We start from the raw sequence: 17492 nt of genomic DNA on the forward strand, positions 1-17492 counted from the left end.
AAAAAATGAAAGGAAAATTAATGCAGAGTTCCTCGCTCTCAAGTAGGAATGCAGCTTAAAACCTTAATGGAGATCATACAATAAATTTAGAGATTATTATGCCCCAATGTATTGACTTTCATTGGGCATTACTACTCCTAATATTTGAGATCATATTTAGAAAAGGGATCCTTAAAATAAGCATCCATGAATAAGAATCCATTAATCCTAAAGGACCAATCTCATTTTGTAATACAGTTATACTCTTCTCACCAGCAGAGGGCACCCTAGACTTTCCAAGTAGTTATGACTAGAATACACTTTTACCCAATAGTTCTTCCTACATTCTAGGAATGCAATAAGTGCTTTAGAAATTCAAAAATAAAAGCACCACTCTCTTCTAACAATTGAGAAGAGATCAAATATCATCCTTAAATCAAGACTGAATAAAGTGCATAGGCTCCAATAATTATGCAAAATAAGTAGCTTAGAAATATACTTGCTCAGTACATTATGGGCTTCAAAGTTCAAAATGTTCGAGGCTTCTCATGTGCATGGCTCAATTGTTGCCTCTTCTGCCCTCCCCTATTTATTTCCCAACACTTGCTATGATTGAATAATGCCCTAATTATGTCCACTGAACTGTGTAATAGTTTTTTTGCTTGTGCAATTTAACTTTTTCCTCTTCTCCCATCACATTCCCCCAAAATTTGCCCAGGAGGGTCCTCCAGGTTGTACCTATGTTTCCCTTATGTTACATCTCTCAATAATAAAACTATTAAGACCCAGTGCCAGCCTCACATATACATAGTACAAATACAAGTAATTCTTAAATATGATAAAATTTGATTAGCACTCCTGAAATCCAAGTGAAAAATTTGAAAACAGGGAAACTGATTATTTTTATGCTTGATCAATTATGTCAGAGTATAAAAATAAATTTTATCCATGTTTTTCTCACACACCTCAATTTCTCTGAGTTTGGCACGCTTTTCCTCACTCATTTCTGAGTATTTGCTTGAAGATTTTGAATCTGACATTTCTTCTCTGATTGGATTGGAGTACATGTGATGCTCCTCCGATTTAGAACTCTGGGTGTCCTCTTCATCTTCACTTTCTTCCTCTTGGCTTTTTAAAAAAATGGAAGTACAGGAATTAATTCTCTCTGGGGGAAATCTGCTGTTTATCATTTTCCAACAGAGCATTTTGTCATTACATAAAGTCAAGCACAGATACATGTGCCAGCATACTTCTATTTTTGTTCTGTAACATCCTCTTACTATTATTATACAACATCCTTTTTATTTAAAATACTAGGCATGGACTGCAAAGAAAAATTACTGAGGAGAAGAACAGCACAGGGAAAACAGGGAGGATGGGTTATATCTGTTTACGCTTCCTCTCAACCCTTCATTCACGCTTTCACAAGCAGAAGCAGCCTTCCATATAAATGTCACTTGCTTGACCAGGAACAGGAAATATAACACAGGTATAATCAAGCACAATGAAGTGTGGCTGAAGTATATCATTGCTGGATTGGTTTCAAAGTAACTATGGGAGGGGATACACAACTCAGCATGAAACCAAAGCGGTGCAAAAGTGCATCTGATTTCCCCGTTACTGACCCAGCAATGAATCAACAGTGACTGATCCAACAATGCATGGAGTGCTTCATTGATGAGGATGCCCAGATCTATGGAAAGCCAGTGCAGCACCTCTCTTTGAGCCAGGATGTGTCTGGATTCAAGAAGAAGACGACCATGTGTCCCAATTTGGCTCCATGCATCCAACTACTGAGAGAGTGCTGCTTCAGCTCCCTCTGAGCCAGTTTGGGGCATCATTTGGGCCCAATCTGACCCCAAATCCAAATAGGGGCCTCACATAGCCCTATGTATATGTAGGGTTTAAAACCTTAATTAAACATGCAGCCAGCAGCCATGGGAGGGAGGGAGGACAGGCAAGCGTCTTTGCTTGCATCTACTTCTGCCCCACCCCAACCATACATTTAATCAGGGTTTAAAACCCATTCCTTTTGTCCTCCCCTTTGCTGAACCCAACCCGGGGCTGCCTCAACCCACTTCAGGCAAATCTCAGATAGACCTGAATCAGTCAGATTCAGTTTGGGATAGAAGCCACATATCTTTTTTTAATGTTTTCCCATAAAACCTGAAGGATCTCCCACATATCTAGGAATCCACTCTTGCCTTTCCTCTAGGCTGTTTTGGCACCCACATCATTTATATCTGAGATACTAATGGAGAAGAGATTTTACCATTACTTTCTAAAATAACTCTACAGAGCCTAACTCACATGGGACATTGAACAGATTTTCACTGGGCGTGGAAGCAGGAATAGACAGTTCTTTGGTCTAACATGCTACCAGAGTCCAGTAATTAAAGGAAACATGTGCATTAATGGATGAGGTTACAACTTTTGTATTTATCCATGGGAGGCTGATCTCTTCCCTAATATGGGACTCCAGAAGCATAGACATTTCACACCCCCATAGCATGTTTGAAATGATCCTTGTTATTGTGTAATATGTTTAGGATCAGAGTGGCCACGGGAAAAGGGGGAGAGAAGACATACAGAACACCTTAATTCTTACTTCTGATTTTCTTCCTCTTCAGATTCCTCATGCTGGTCAAAAAGCTCCCATTTAGATGTTGTTACCGCTAGTAAGGGGGGGGGGGATGCAAAAACATTGGCCAGTGTTACATAAAATAATATAAATCTTATTTTTTAAAAAAAGGTATTTGTAGCTATGCTGCATAGCAGTTAAATTCTAACTTTTTTATTTAATGGCACTGTTCCAGAATAAGAGCAGCACTTGTGATGTCTGCTAGTGAATTTAAAGTATTGCTTCATTAATATTTAGCAAGAAATGCTGAACTAAAACCCATTTAACTGAAATGTACGTAACGAAAGTGGCAGAAGCTAGATACGACACTAACCTTGAGCTTCAAGTGCAGCTTCATCTACTGCTTCCCACTTTGAAGGGGCAACTTTGAAAATTGGCTCATTTTTTTTAGACTCTTCAGAAGCATCCACTGTTGAATAAAAGATTATAGCAATGACCAACATTCCAAAGTAGTCCAGCTTAGTATGCTCTCTCTTATATAGGGCACTTGAAAAAGAGAAGCTATTTTAAAAGGTGCAGGCTTCAGCATACGTTGCTGCAAGTAAAAGATTACGCGCAGAGCAAGTCTCTGCATGTTTACTCAGAAGCATCCCACCAATGGGATCTATGACCTTGTGCTTTTAGAATGGCAGACCTGAATATTCAGGAAGGGCCCATAACACAATCTTCTAAGGCCCATGCCATTTTAAAGTAAAGGCAGAGGATTCACTTCACATAAAAGCCTACTGCATATGGAGACTTGTATGTCATGGAGAAGACCAAGACATAGACAGAGATCATAATTCTGGGAGACATGCACTCAAGCCCCTCTAAATTCCAGAAATTATGCACAAATTAGGAGAGGCCTGATCTAAAGCTCTGTGGGATCTAGGAACATTCGAGCTAGCCTGTGCAAAGGAGTCGCTGTAGTCTTTCTGCTGTGTTATCATTTTGCACTGGAGCTATCAATTTTAGGAGGCATTCAAGATAAACCTGTAATAAAAGGGTTTCTGCCCCAAGTTGATTTATGGCCTAACAAGGTAATGAAAATACAGATCTTGCTTATATATGATTGAACACAGACAGAATAGTAATAACCAACACACTTCACATCTTCCAATTTTCTACTATTATTCTATGGAAGCCAAATTTCTAATAAAAACACCTGTTCTCAAATCTCGGCAACACTGCATTTTAAACACCAAAGTACCAGAAAAAATGGGGCCTCAGTTAAATGTGTGTTTTGCAGTGAGAAAGTGCAGGCTTCTAAGTACACTAAATCTAGTATTCCTTACAGGGAACACCATCAAGGTCATCATCAAGCGTCTTAATAGGGACTCCATCAAGATCATCAATTGGAGCAACATCAATAGGAATTCCATCCACATCTTCTAGAGGAGCACCATCAAGCTCTTCCTCAATGGGAGCTCCATCGAGATCATCGGGTACTTCCTGTAAACCAAATGTAAGTTTTATATGCATAGTGTTTTCCTCAAGTTGTTACAGCTTCATTTCAGATACATTTTATGCATTTAGTTCACAAAAATGTGCAGAGCAATTATGTTCACCTCCTATTACGGGGCAATTCACAAATCCAGCACTTTTCCTTGTGGGCTGAAGTGGCCCAGTGTGTGCACCCGGTATACAATGTGACATGGGCATCTGCACAATATGTCTGATTCCCCCAGTCTTTCAACCTGCAGCATACTGTTTTCCACATCTGGATGCTACTAGCACCACTAGCATGCTAGCATCACAGTTTGTTGTACAACCGAACACATAGGAAGTTTCTGGATTTACTTGACGCATTAAATACCTCTGTCCAGTATGCAAAGCAGTTTACCATTCACAAAATACATGAAGATGCCAGAAGTAAGACCCTGGTTACAAATATAATACATTTTTCTCAGGGTCCATAAATGTAGTAGATGCACAATTTCTTGGGTGGGGGGAGGGGGGAAGGGGACACCAATGTTTGTGTTTAATAAAGAGTTCAGCACATGCAAACGCTTTCCAAGTTTCCATGTTTTCCTTTAGAAACCAGTTAATAGATAGCGGAGTTCCCATATTTCTGTAGTTCATTTATTGTTTACACTGCAGTAAGTCTCCATACAAAATATGTAATCTCTCCTGCTTACTTTGTTGAATTACTTCACAAAAGACACTGGCATGAGTAGTACATGTTTATGGTTTGGATAACCCAATAATTTTGGCCTGGCCTGGCTTGCACTTCACATGAAATAGTACTTAAAATAAACTATGCTTACACATGCTGATGAAACTATGGGCATTTTGCTCCTTCCCCACTGCTACTGTGCAGGGGAGGAGACAAACTGTACTGTGACTTCTTGTCAAACTTAGGCTCATTTGCTTCTCTCCAAACAAACCATGAGCAGTAAGACAAGAACCAGGCCCTAAGTTGTTTGTATCTTCTGCTCTAATTACAAAACCAACCAACTCTCAACAACTATACGTTTCTCAAAATTGCTTCTCCTTGCACCTGTGAGGAATTAGCCACAGGTTAGAAATTCTTGGCTCTAACAACTTTTTAGACACATTCCAGCTTCTTGAGACAAATGCCCTAATAGACAACATGTATTTTAATCCGTTAATTCCAACTCTAACCACATAATGTGGAAGAGATGGAGGCTGGTCTCAAGCATTCAGGTATTTTAAAATTCTCTCTCACTCACAAACACACACCTGAATACTGATAAAGAGGCAATGCACGTGCTTCAGGTTCCAAGTAATTTCCAATACGTAACTGGTAAATGAGCTAGTTCAAAGGCAAAGGTATGGACAATGTTAACATTCACATTAGGGGAAAACTGTGTTTATGCAACTTCAAATGAAAGGAAAGATTCATTTGGGAACCAAGAGAAGCCTTCATGCCCTAGAGTCCAGCTACAAACCTCTGCTATGATTTCCTTACCTGTAAGGCTTCAGATTCTCTTGTTTGCTTCCAAACGAATAGTACCAATAATGGTCTCATCTCACACTTACCTCCACTTCCTTTTCTTCAATAATATTTACAAGCCCCAAGAAAATATTCTGCAGTTTGATCAAAAATGGTTCTGGATAAATCGCCCAGTCTTCCCATGCTCTGAAGCATGTCATTACCCGTTGCTAAAAGTAGTAAACAATGCTAGTCATTTGTATTGAGAAGTACTTTAAGAACATTACACAAAGCACAACGCCACCTATCTAATTAGCACTGCACCCATCACTGTTCATATCGGTTTTGATGTGTTTAGTAAACTTGGGGGGCATCCAGCAAAGTCATACTCAAAGCAGACCCACAGAAATCCTTGTTAGGGACTAACTTGAGTCCACTGATTTCAATGGGTCTACTCCAAGTATGACTTAGACAGATACCACCTTTTGGGTACAGCCAATAAAAACCAATATATTTGGTGCAGACTGCAATGGAGTGTAGACTGCACTATTTATATTTAATTGGGATTTTATTTTCACAGCAAACTATACACAAACTTTGCTTTGGTGATAAACAAAGTCATTTTTTTCTGACATGAAAGGTTGTATATTTATTGAAGGGCAGGTTCCTAATTCAATTTTCTCTCCAGGGAGGCTTGCACTGATTATTTTTTGGCACCAAGCAGAACAGCTTTTATTTAATACTTATATTTTTACAACACTACTTTGTTTGCTGTTTTGTATTATTTACATTATATATTTATAATTTCATTTTTTATGTCAATAAAGGAACAAATGAGGTTGGCAGTAGCGAGGGCCTTTCCAGGGTTGGCATCCTCAGAGGTCTGTCTTTAAGTACCAGGTGCCAGGTGACATTTTCAGTCATATGTTTTTGGTTTTTTTATTTTTTTTCTATTTGTACTATTTGTTGTACTGATGTCATTCTCTGTGGCTGGTTTTACTGTGTGTCAAGATGTTAGTTTCCTATCATATTTTATGCTTTTAATTTTTACTTGTAAATCACTCAGAGGACTTTTGTTGTTAGGTGGTATATAAATATTGGAAATAAAAAATAAACTTCTGAGAGAAAGTTCCATGGGATACCACTGAATTGAAACACTTGATAAATTGTATCACTTGTGGCAAGAATTGATATTATTGTTCCACTCTACTTGAATTAACTAGCTTACCAATAGCAAGATGTGTGTGTTATGGCCTTGTTAAATTGGTCACTGCAGCGAATCTACTTTTAGATACGTAAATATCACTGTCTGTTAGTGGTGGTTTCGTTCCTCATTTCCCTCTGAATCAGTTCTCTACATTTCCCATCTCTTCTCTCTGTTGCCCTGCCCCCATCATGCATATATATGTTTGCCAATTCACAGCTACACTTCATTCATCTGCTGAAGTGGTCTATGATCCACAAAAGCTTGCATGATAATAAATTGGTTAGTATTTTAAGTTGCAACGGACGGCTGTTTTCACCCTGAAACTGCTCACTGCATGGAAGTAAACAAATTCAATAAATAATCATACACATACCTTAAAGTTTTCAGACTGTAAATGGCCTTGTATTGTTCGGTATGTAGCATTCAGATCAGAGTATATCTGGCAAAGTTTTGTCTCAAAACTGAAACAACATTTTCATATATTACAGTTTGCATTACTGAGTAGCCACAGCAAAAGTCATTCAACTTGCATCTAAGCTACAAAAATGTGCACCCAAATTTCTTATTATTCAGAAGAGGCCCTAAACACACCCATTTAGGAATAGGTCTAAAATTAGCTTCACAAATAAAACCTTTAGAAAGGTTACTACAATTTGTCAAAATTTATTGCTATAGGCCAACCCAGCCTTTCAAGACACCTAGCACATGTATATACAGTGGAACCTCGGGTTGCAGACGTAATCCGTGACGGAGGCACGTCTGCAACCCGCAGCGTTCGCATCTTGAAGCGCCGTGTCTGCGCAGGCACGATTCGGCACTTCTGTGCATGCGCAAAGCATGATTTAGCATTTCTGCACATGTGGCGAAACCCAGAAGTAACCCGTTCTGGTACTTCCGGGTTTCCCACGGTCTGTAACCCAAAAACAAGTAACCTGAAGTATGACTGTATTCACACATACAGAGAGAGAAATTATCCTAGTTTAACAATGAGTGCATGCTACAGAGGAAAGTTACACAATTTTAAGTTGGCTCCAAATTGATCAAGTGTAAACATTTTTTTAAGGATTGGTACTCCTATAGATTTGTCAAGGTGCCAGACAGTACTAAAAGGTAGAACATGAAAAATTCAAAATCTACAAAGGTTTTTGACTTTTTTTGAAAGCTTAAAATGTTGATACTTACAATTTTCTGTAATATGAAGCATTGGCAACCTTTGCAGAAGAATTGTACAAAACATCCGACACCAAATATAATCTTGCAATCTGCAAAAAAAATTAGAAGTGTTACCAATATTACAGTTTCGCTCTATAAGATGCACCAGACCACAAGACGCACCTAGTTTTTGGATGAGGAAAACAAAACAAAAAAAATTCTAAATCTCAGAAGCCAGAACAGCAAGAGGGATCGCTGTGCAGTGAAAGCAGCAATCCCTCTTGCTGTTCTGGCTTCTGGGATAGCTGCGCAGCCTGCATTCGCTCCATAAGACACACACACATTTCCCCTTACTTTTTAGGAGGGAAAAAGTGAGTCTTATTGAGCAAAAAATACGGTAAACTGCTGCTACAAAAGGCCAAACTATCCAAAGTTCAGCACCAAAATACTCAATGTCCAACTTCGGGGGGGGGGGGGACAGCGGGGATTCATGAACAGTTGGCACAATCTGACAAAAGGCAAATACCTGTGCAATTTATTTTTAATCAAAGAGGAAAAACACAAAAGGAACATGTGGCTATTATAAAGCTTTACAACTAGGGTAGAAGACTATTTTAATTAAGCAAAAAGCATCTTTCATAGTTGGTTATTACTATATACATAGATACTGATTGCTTTGCAGCCAATCAACAATGCACAAATTTACACATAAAACATAAAAACTGTTGAGAAATCAATCATACCTTTTTAGGAAGTGGAGTCTTCAAGATGGATAGTGACTCAGCAATGCAGTCTACAATTTCTTCAGCAGCTTCAGCATTATTAAGACAGAAAACCATTGCATCTCCAATATCATTCTTACGCGGTGTTAACCCACGCAGGATTTCCTCTAACTTGTCCCTCTGTCTAAAATTCCAGTTTCAAATTTTTAGAAAACTTAGCAACACCTTTTCTGTATATTTATAAATGAGCCTTATTGAACATTCTATTTCAGAGTCAAAGTAACTGAGAACAATCTGCAATACATTTTTTTACTGAGACGAGAGAATTTTAGTAGTAGTTTATCATTTTCACCCATACTCAACAGGAGGGGAAACATGGATGTTTAGAAATTAGTTACTTCTAAGAAACTTTGTGTTAGGATGCTTTCAAAAAAGTTGGCCAGCTCTTCCACATACTGGAATTTCTGTGTAGGCTCCTATCTCTACACACTGGAATAGTGCAGATGAGCTATCACTTGTCTATGTGAAAAGATGACATATTAGGTTCTTTAAAGATGCTTACTCCTCCTTAAGTGCACCCTTCTTGCTAGGTTCCTCTACGAATGCTTCAGGCTCTTGTTCTTCTGACATCCCATGGAGATACGGATTTAAAGGAGGTGGCCTCCAAAATGACCCATTTTTAAACATACGGAAGTCTTCAGTCCTCCATTTGGTTGGTGATTCACCCTAAAAAAAACAAACCACACGCATCCATGGTCAAAGCAACCAGTATGCCGATCACAGGTAATATTAGAAGTTGCAGTTAAAAGTATTTTTACCTGTAGAATTGAATAAAGCTTCCACCGGTAGTATACATGGGCTGGAGTCTGGTTCTCAAATAAAAACCTAAATAAAAAGCAGAGGGTGTGAAATCAGAGCATGTCCCTATTGAGATCACTAACATAAGGAAAAGCAGCATTTCAGCACCAGAAAAAACCTAGTTTCTACCACTATACCACACCCCTACCATTCTTTGATCAATGCAACATTCAAGACCTAGATCTTACAAGCAGCAGATCTGGTAGCATACCAGTATTTGCACTGTACCACTTCAGGCTGCTGGTGAATATTCACATGAAACACTATTCAATCATAAGAGAACGGGAGTGGGAGAGATTTTGTGATTCTTATATTGGAATTTTATGTTGTGAACTGCCCTGAGATTCTACAGGTATAGGGGCAGTATACAAATTTGATGATGATGATGATGGTGGTGGTGGTGGTGGTGGTGGTGATGATGATGAGAAGAAGAAGAAGAAGAAGAAACAAGACTGACATGTCAAGGAAAAGGTTAGGTCAGTTTTCCTATCCACTGTCATTTATTTTTTTAAGAAATATAGTCAATTGTGTCTGAAAAGGTGCACTACACACAAATACTTGAAACCTCATTTTCTGCTTGCGAGAACTATGCCTACAAAGTAGTCGGGTTTGCATAAACACCTGTGAATAGCTGCACACAGCAGTACTGAAGCAACAATGACAGTACATGCAACAAAGACAGCACTGAACAGAAATAGAAAAATAAGCACCTGAACATTGGATTGTTGATTTCTCTGTTCATAATCATGGCTTCAAACATAGGTCCTTCACGCACCACAAACTCTATCATTCGATGTATCAGCGCAAGCAAATTCCTACAACAACAACACAGTTAAAGAAAAATTGATTCAGACCTAACACTAAACAAACTACACTCCACCTAAGGTATTAATAAATGGAGAAGATTATTTTTGCTGCACAGTTAAGAAGATTTATACAAATTAAGAATTTGGAGCAGTGTTCTGAACACCATGATGGGCAAAAATAAAACTAGTATAAAGTAGTAGTAGGTCCTGTGGCTCATTGAATTATATTAGAAAGAGAAATGCAATATTCTTTTCCAGTTTGTTGTTCACTTTTGCCTGAATCGGAACTAATGCAATAAAAACTGTGTTTCTAAATATAATAATGCAATTCTATGCACACTTATCAGGGGGTAGGGCCACTGGAACTCACTGGGGCCTCCTTCTGATTAGACATGCATAGAATTGTGCTGCAGGAGTATACTCTTCTCAAAATTAAACTTTTTGTTTGATAAAATCTTTTGCTTAAGCTCAATTAAAATTTAAAATATTGTGCATACACACACAAATGCTAACAATCAAAATACAACAGAGGCGGAAGGAAACGGTATGGCATCTTATGCTTCAGTACTGCTGAAAGTTGAGTGCCTAAGAACCTGATCTTAATCAGGTTCCTTGGATGAGAAGCCACCAGGATACAATTTTCATTTTACTTCCAAGGACACTAGGAAGAACACTTTTCTTCAGGCGAGTATTTATGCCATGAAAAGGAAGCTGTCAACAGTGACAACATACCGCTTAGTAATAATAATTATTGAGCCACAAGTTCTAAACGCTTCTCTACCATGAACAATAATTTAAAGATTTTCAATCATTAGGCATTTCAAATTGCACTCAAGGATTTAAGTCAACTCATAAAACAATGTAAAAATCAACTACTACAATATAGTAAGAAAAGTTTTTAATTTTGAAATATATCCGATTTGCTTACATCCTAAGTTAAGACAGGTCAAGGAAAGAAAGTTTCTTGAGCCTTCGTCTGCCTGTAACCACCTGAGCTTCCACAAATGCTTGACTGGAGAGCCAGGGGCCCTCCTCCGAAATGAGGGATGGGGTGGGAAGTTAACCAAAACAGGAGGCGGGGGAAATCAGCCCAAACTGAGCTGGCCAACTTTGGCCACATCCAAAATTGCTGAGGAGTTCCCCCACCCCAACCCTCCAGAGAGGCTTTTCATGGGGTACAGGTGGCTGCAGCAGAAGAAAGTTGAAAACTTTTCTTCCATCAAACTCCATTGAATTAATTTATCTTCAGATACAAGCCTTTGACCACAATCCAGAGAAGAGCAAAGAGATCCATACACAATGGGGCTGGGTATTGTTTTTTAAAAAGTATTTTTCTGAACAGCAGTAGTTTGTTGCAGTTTAAGCTTTCCAGAGTTTAAAAAGAAATCAATCCAATCAATGAAAAACCCATGGTGCATGAATGCTCATTTGCACATGAAAAGGGCTTCCCTGGGTTGCTCAGTTGTATACCAAGACAGATATCACAATATGTAATAGGTATTAGAATAAAAGCAGTACATTTCCCCCCCCAGCAGCCCCAATTTCATCCTACTACAGATGCTATTTGCATTAAATCAAAGCAGTATTGGCTTCCTGCCACATTCAAAAGGTGTTTGTGACTACTAAACGAGATGCATGTCTCAGTATTTTAAAACTACAATTATTCCTAAGTGTCATACTCTGCTTAATGCTTTTCATAGATCTTCAATGTGCGTATCATTGCACATTAGGACTTTGTCCAATCTTAATCACTCACAGGTAATGCACATCTGTTTGACAACTTAAAAAGGGAAATCTTTTCCTACCTTCATGAATATTAGGACTATTCTTACTACAATTAAAACATGCTGTTAACTACTAGAAGCAGTCTAGAAGTCTTATCCTAAAAACTTTCTATGATCATCCAAGAACCGCTGCTCAACACACATTCCAAATAACTTAGTAATCATTTTACTCACTGCAGTTTTCTGGAAGTCTCAAGTGGAGGAAAAAAAATCTGAGTATCCACCAACTGTATTTGAAAATACTGGGAAGTCATTTTTGGTTTTGACTTTTAAGAGCCTTTGGGATCACATTACTTACAAGTAATTGGGCATATTCAGTAGTGGCACACAAGTTATAAAAAGCTATTAACTGAGGTGCCTAGGCTTCACAATAAGCCCTGATGGTATGCCACTTCTCCTCTAGCACAAACCTGCCCTTCTTTGCATTCCTTTATTACATTTGAAAGTATTACGTCCCCCCTCCCCAATGTTGATTCTGCATATCAGCCTCTTATGCTCCAAATGAAGTTTTTAAAAAATTAAACCAAACCCTTTATCAAGGAATAAGAGGTCTGCAGCATCCAATCTCTGAAAACTTTGCATCACACTCAGAAGCAACAACAGGACAGGATGGCAAAGTTGTTAAAGATGAGCTACAATCTTACCACTTCTTACTGTTCAAAGCTGATGCTCTTGCATTTTGGTCGCTGAGCAGCATCACAGATAAAACTAATTTACTAGAAATGTTGCGGTCTCAGTGGATCAAAGCAAATACTGGAAATGTTCATTAACTGTTTCACCAAAATTATGTCAATAAAATATCTAGTAGGAGGCTCAAAATGCTTCATATTAATACTTTCAAATACAGTTATAGATGTACATAGGAACAGTTTCTATGGCACAGACTGAAATGCTGCAGTGAGCAAAATAGGAGCACTGCTTTTTCTAAAAGATATTAATTTAAACGCTAGCCAACAAAAATCTATCTAAATGTTTGCAACCACGTTCTATTGGCCCGTCTCAACTATCCCCCATTGCACTAGTACTCCTCAACACCAGAAGCTGCAACTCCTCTACGTTAATACTGCGTGTTTTATGTATGGAAAAGATGTCTTCACTGCTCTCTCAAAAACTTACAGCCTTGCTACAAAAGTACTGAGAATGTTCATGACAAAAAACAGTGTAGCATGAAAGGATGATAAGTTTAAAAATTTCAAACATTAAGTTGGCCAACAAAAAAGTCTTTTCAGTTATAATAAAACCACATTAATTGGAGCCGATCGTACCAGTGTCTGGTCAAAAACTGTATACTTTCCCAATCCATCCCATGATGTTTTCCTGGTCCCCCGCTGCCGCAGACAGTTCAGCTGGTGTTGCTCACCAAGGCCAATGTCAAAGAGAATTTGAATTCTTTGGTGTTCCTTTTTCTTTTCTTTTTTTAAAGCAAGTGTTTGTGTTACAATGTTTGAGAATAATTTTATGCTTGGCTGAGCAAGGGTATGCCTAGCACTTACACTGCACTAATCATGAGTTGCACCCTTGGTGTCAAATCTCTGGGCTATGTAGCTATCTTCCATATTTAGACACTCTTAACTCGGGGAAGCAAAACGTAATTGGGGCAAGTGCAACAAAACAGCCTTTAAGGAAACATTACAGAAAAGAACATATAGTTATCCTAACTTTAGTAACCAAATTCTTCTAATGATCCCAATTTTATATCCTCCATTAAACCTTCTGATAATGTAAGTAGCATTTATATCTTTCTGGTTATCTGTGTAGTTAAACAAGAGTGCCCAACTTGCAGCTCTGCAGATGTTGTTGGACAACTGCCATAATTCCTTACCCCTGCCATGGTGGCTGGGGCCGATGGGGTGTTCATAATCCAGCAACATCTAAAGGGTCACAGGTTAGCTGAGTAAATGCTCATGGGATACTCTCAGACTATCTGGATAAGAGAGACTATACTAATATACCCCATTAAGCCATCAGTCATTCGGCAAATATATACCACTCAGAATTTTACTGAAATACAGCAGTCTTCATTCACCTGCAAAAATAATCCCATATTTAATCCATCTAAATTATTATTCTGAACTGAAATACTAGTTAAAATAAATGAAACCTCAATTTTAATATAGACCCCAACATTCTCACTGCCAACCTGGGTGGTATAACCATTGCTCAGTCAAGCCTAAAACTTTCCTCAACATGACACTTTTTCTGTAAAATTCCAAAAGGGGATATTTGCTATATTTAGATCAGTAATAATAAAGAAAAAAATGTACCTTTCTGTTGGGATAACCACTTTGACTATGGCTTGCGACAGAGTCTGTATATGAAGTCACATCAGATAATAAACATAGAATATGTGAGTATTGTTAACAAGTAACAAGCAAAAAAATACATATGCATTGAAAATACTACACATCTATCACAAGTTTTGCAGGCAATCACTGCTGCGAAGTTATACACTACGGATTTACATAAAGAGCAAATGGCTGTGTGCAGCGAACCACTGAAGGTTCACGAATTTCAAAGCACTAGAACATTCCTGAGAGAATGCACATCAATGCACTGAATAGGTACTATACGGGCAATGGCAGCAATCTAGAGGAGCAGGCAGGATCCATGCACACAGCAGGGCTTTTCTTTTTCCGAACAGCAATTCCCCACTACTGCATCAGTAGCCATTTCCAAAGGCCTCTTGCGTTTTGGAAACAGTTTCCTAGTACAGAATAGGGGAAAGGCTTTAAAGGAAGTGGAAAAATCAAAACCTTACTGTGCCCTGGCAAGTCCACTGCATGCATATGAAGGGGCTTGCTAGATGAAAGACCAATGTAAAAAGAAAAAAAGAAATCTTCTTTCCCTTCCATATGCTACTTGGGTCCTGCACAAACTATAGCTTATGATTTACTTAAGCATGATTAAGTAATCAGGCTGTGAGACTATGTGCTCCTTTCCATCCCCTCCTTTCTGAAGACTGATTTCTCCAATCTGCACCATTGGCTTTAACCACAGTTAATCATTACATCTGCAGTAATATGGACTACATTTAAGGCTAATCAGGACTCTCACTTAACCAGGATGAGAATGCAAGCTTGGACCTTTGATTTCAGATCCTGCTTGGGGGAGCGATCCCTGGGTAGCCTTGCTCACAGCCAGCAACACTGCCAACACAACTGTTAGCCATGGTTAAGGCCAACATTGGCCAATTTACACTTCAGAAAGTGATGGGGCACACAACCTTGCAGCCAGCTCTCAATTCAAACAAGAGTGTTACATTTGCACTGGCCTCTAGTTCCCAACCCTTCCAACTCTAAAGAACTTTACAACTTATTATATCATTGTGACCTTACACTTGGTTTTAAGATATACTTACCATGTTCTAAAGACTAATATCCTTTTAAATATCCTGCCCTCTTCAGCTACTGAATCAATGTCTTCATTTTAAAAAAAACTAATTGTGAGCTCAGTTTAGTGTTAATTTATCTGCCTGGATTTAAAATTTAGCCTTTTAAAGTGAAATAATTTAGATAATGCAAATCTGGCAGCTAACAAAAAGGGGGACATAAGAGGGGGGGAAACCAGGGAGCGTGGAGGGGGAAAAAACCCCAAGATGGCCAGATTTAAAAGTGCAATGAAAAACAAGGCCCAATTCTGTGGCATAAATATACCAAGGCAATGCCTCTGAAATGAGGCTTCTTAAGCTAAGGCAGGGAACAACTCAGTTTTAGCTAAGACCTGGACAGTGCAATTCTATAAAGACAATATTAAAGACTGCCATAGATTTAGCATTTATAAAGATGAGGTATGGCCCTGGTTAACTTTTTACCTTCTCAAAATCCTCCTTGTTTTTTGGCGGCGGCAACATTGGAGCATTTGGGTTCTTCAACCTCTCTCTGGGCTGAGCATTAAATGGCAGGCCTGAAGGAGGTGGCGGGAGAGTATGCTCCATCATGGAGGGGGGAATATATATAGGATGTGGAGGAATAGGAACAGCTTTGCCCCAGCCTAGTTTCATTTCAAAAGACATGATCATCTTGCCTGCCAAATGAAAGATTGCATTGGTTTAGAAATAGGCAAGTTGAAAGAAATAGCAGTATTTCAATGAAAACAAGTGGTGTCCACATAAAAGCTCACTTATTGTGTCATGTATCAAAGAATAATGCTGCCTGCTGCTGCCAGAATGTGAATTCTCCCCTCTCCGCTAAGTCCTGCACTCTCAGTTTTATTTAGGAGAAATGTATGCTTCCAATCCTTAAGAAGGACAAGAGTAAGAATCTAGCTGGACATACTGCGCCTATAACAACTAAGCATTGCTGACCCTGAAGACCAGCAAGCATAGTAAAACTTTATTACATATAAAGGAGTTCTAGTTCAAGTATCGGAATACTCACTCATGTGCCTTCAACTTTTACGAACTGCCTACACAATCTTCTACACTGGAAGGCAACTCAGGCAGACTTTTAGATTACAAGTCCTTTTTGACAGGAACACAACTTATTTTTGTGAAGTGCCCAATGCTTGCATAGGGTGTACAAAAGTGGGGGTTTTTTCTCCCCCTTTCCTGGATTCTTTCACTCTGGAATCTTCAAAGAAATTCCAATGCTACCTCCTAGCCTTTGCCTTTTATTAATTTGTGCCCCACGAGGGAATGATTAATGTAAGCAAAGATGTCTCTTTGTTGTCTTAGTTCCACTTGAGTTGGCTCAGAAGGGTTCTTCTAAAATTTAGAGCACCCCACAATGGGGGGAGGGGGGACATGGAGCACAAATGAAAGAGAAAATATACCTCTACCCCCAATTAATTTCTACTAAAAAGTACATTGCTTCTCCCAATGCTTTTCCTCAAATTTCATATTTCAAAAGTTTTTTTGAAACCCTCTCTTTACCGTTTAAGTTCTTTAGCGCACGTTCAGCATCCCTCCTATTCATGAAAGCAACAAATCCACAATTCCTCTCTCTCGCTCTTTCTTCATCAGTTCTTGGCCACATAATTTTGACACTTGCCAGAGGCCCAAAGCGTCCAAATTCTTGACACAGCATCTCTTCATTCATCTATAGCAAATAGGAAGAAACCAGAATGTGATTCAACGATTTCCTTTCAACTGGACACAAGAAGAAAGCAGCTAAGGAACCAGGCATTGTAAAAGTGTTATGAGAAGGCCATGAATAAGGCAGACACAGATTGAAGGCTCACTGTCATAGCACCAAATCATGGTTTGGAACTAGTTCTAAAACATACTAATCTGCTGTACCTTTAACTTGCAATACAGATTTACTTCCTTGCTCACTGACATAGCATGTGGCCACTTATCCTGCAATTAATTCCAAGGTATGGGAATGGTGAAAAATCTGCCAAATATATGCTGGTCCAAAAGCCTAGGCTGTGTGAGGAGAAACAATTGGCCACTCCTTCCCAGACACAGCAGGAAGGTGAAGGGGAGAATAAATCAATGGGGGAAAGGTTAGACATAAAGCAGAAAGACT

General features: G+C 38.8%; 1 protein-coding gene across 5 annotated transcripts in view; it reads right to left on the bottom strand.

The window, feature by feature from the left end:
- Window positions 1–17492, bottom strand: part of U2SURP (U2 snRNP associated SURP domain containing) — a 35929-nt gene that overhangs the window by 5715 nt on the left and 12722 nt on the right. For 4 of the 5 annotated variants that reach the window (XM_081190083.1, XM_081190086.1, XM_081190085.1 and 1 more), the window contains exons 10-23: window positions 16895–17060; window positions 15836–16047; window positions 14289–14332; window positions 10145–10249; window positions 9395–9461; window positions 9139–9302; window positions 8598–8760; window positions 7885–7964; window positions 7076–7163; window positions 5603–5725; window positions 3895–4051; window positions 2934–3029; window positions 2588–2654; window positions 945–1107 (exon numbers count right to left, since the gene is read on the bottom strand). In XM_081190083.1, the coding sequence (XP_081046209.1) occupies window positions 945–1107; window positions 2588–2654; window positions 2934–3029; window positions 3895–4051; window positions 5603–5725; window positions 7076–7163; window positions 7885–7964; window positions 8598–8760; window positions 9139–9302; window positions 9395–9461; window positions 10145–10249; window positions 14289–14332; window positions 15836–16047; window positions 16895–17060 (1695 nt within the window). Of the gene's footprint in view, window positions 1–944; window positions 1108–2587; window positions 2655–2933; window positions 3030–3894; window positions 4052–5602; window positions 5726–7075; window positions 7164–7884; window positions 7965–8597; window positions 8761–9138; window positions 9303–9394; window positions 9462–10144; window positions 10250–14288; window positions 14333–15835; window positions 16048–16894; window positions 17061–17492 lie in introns of those variants that run through there. The other variant, XM_081190087.1, reaches the window with a different exon arrangement.

This window comes from Podarcis bocagei (assembly GCF_964188305.1).
Source record: "Podarcis bocagei genome assembly, chromosome: 4".
NCBI classification, from domain to species: Eukaryota; Metazoa; Chordata; class Lepidosauria; order Squamata; family Lacertidae; genus Podarcis; species Podarcis bocagei.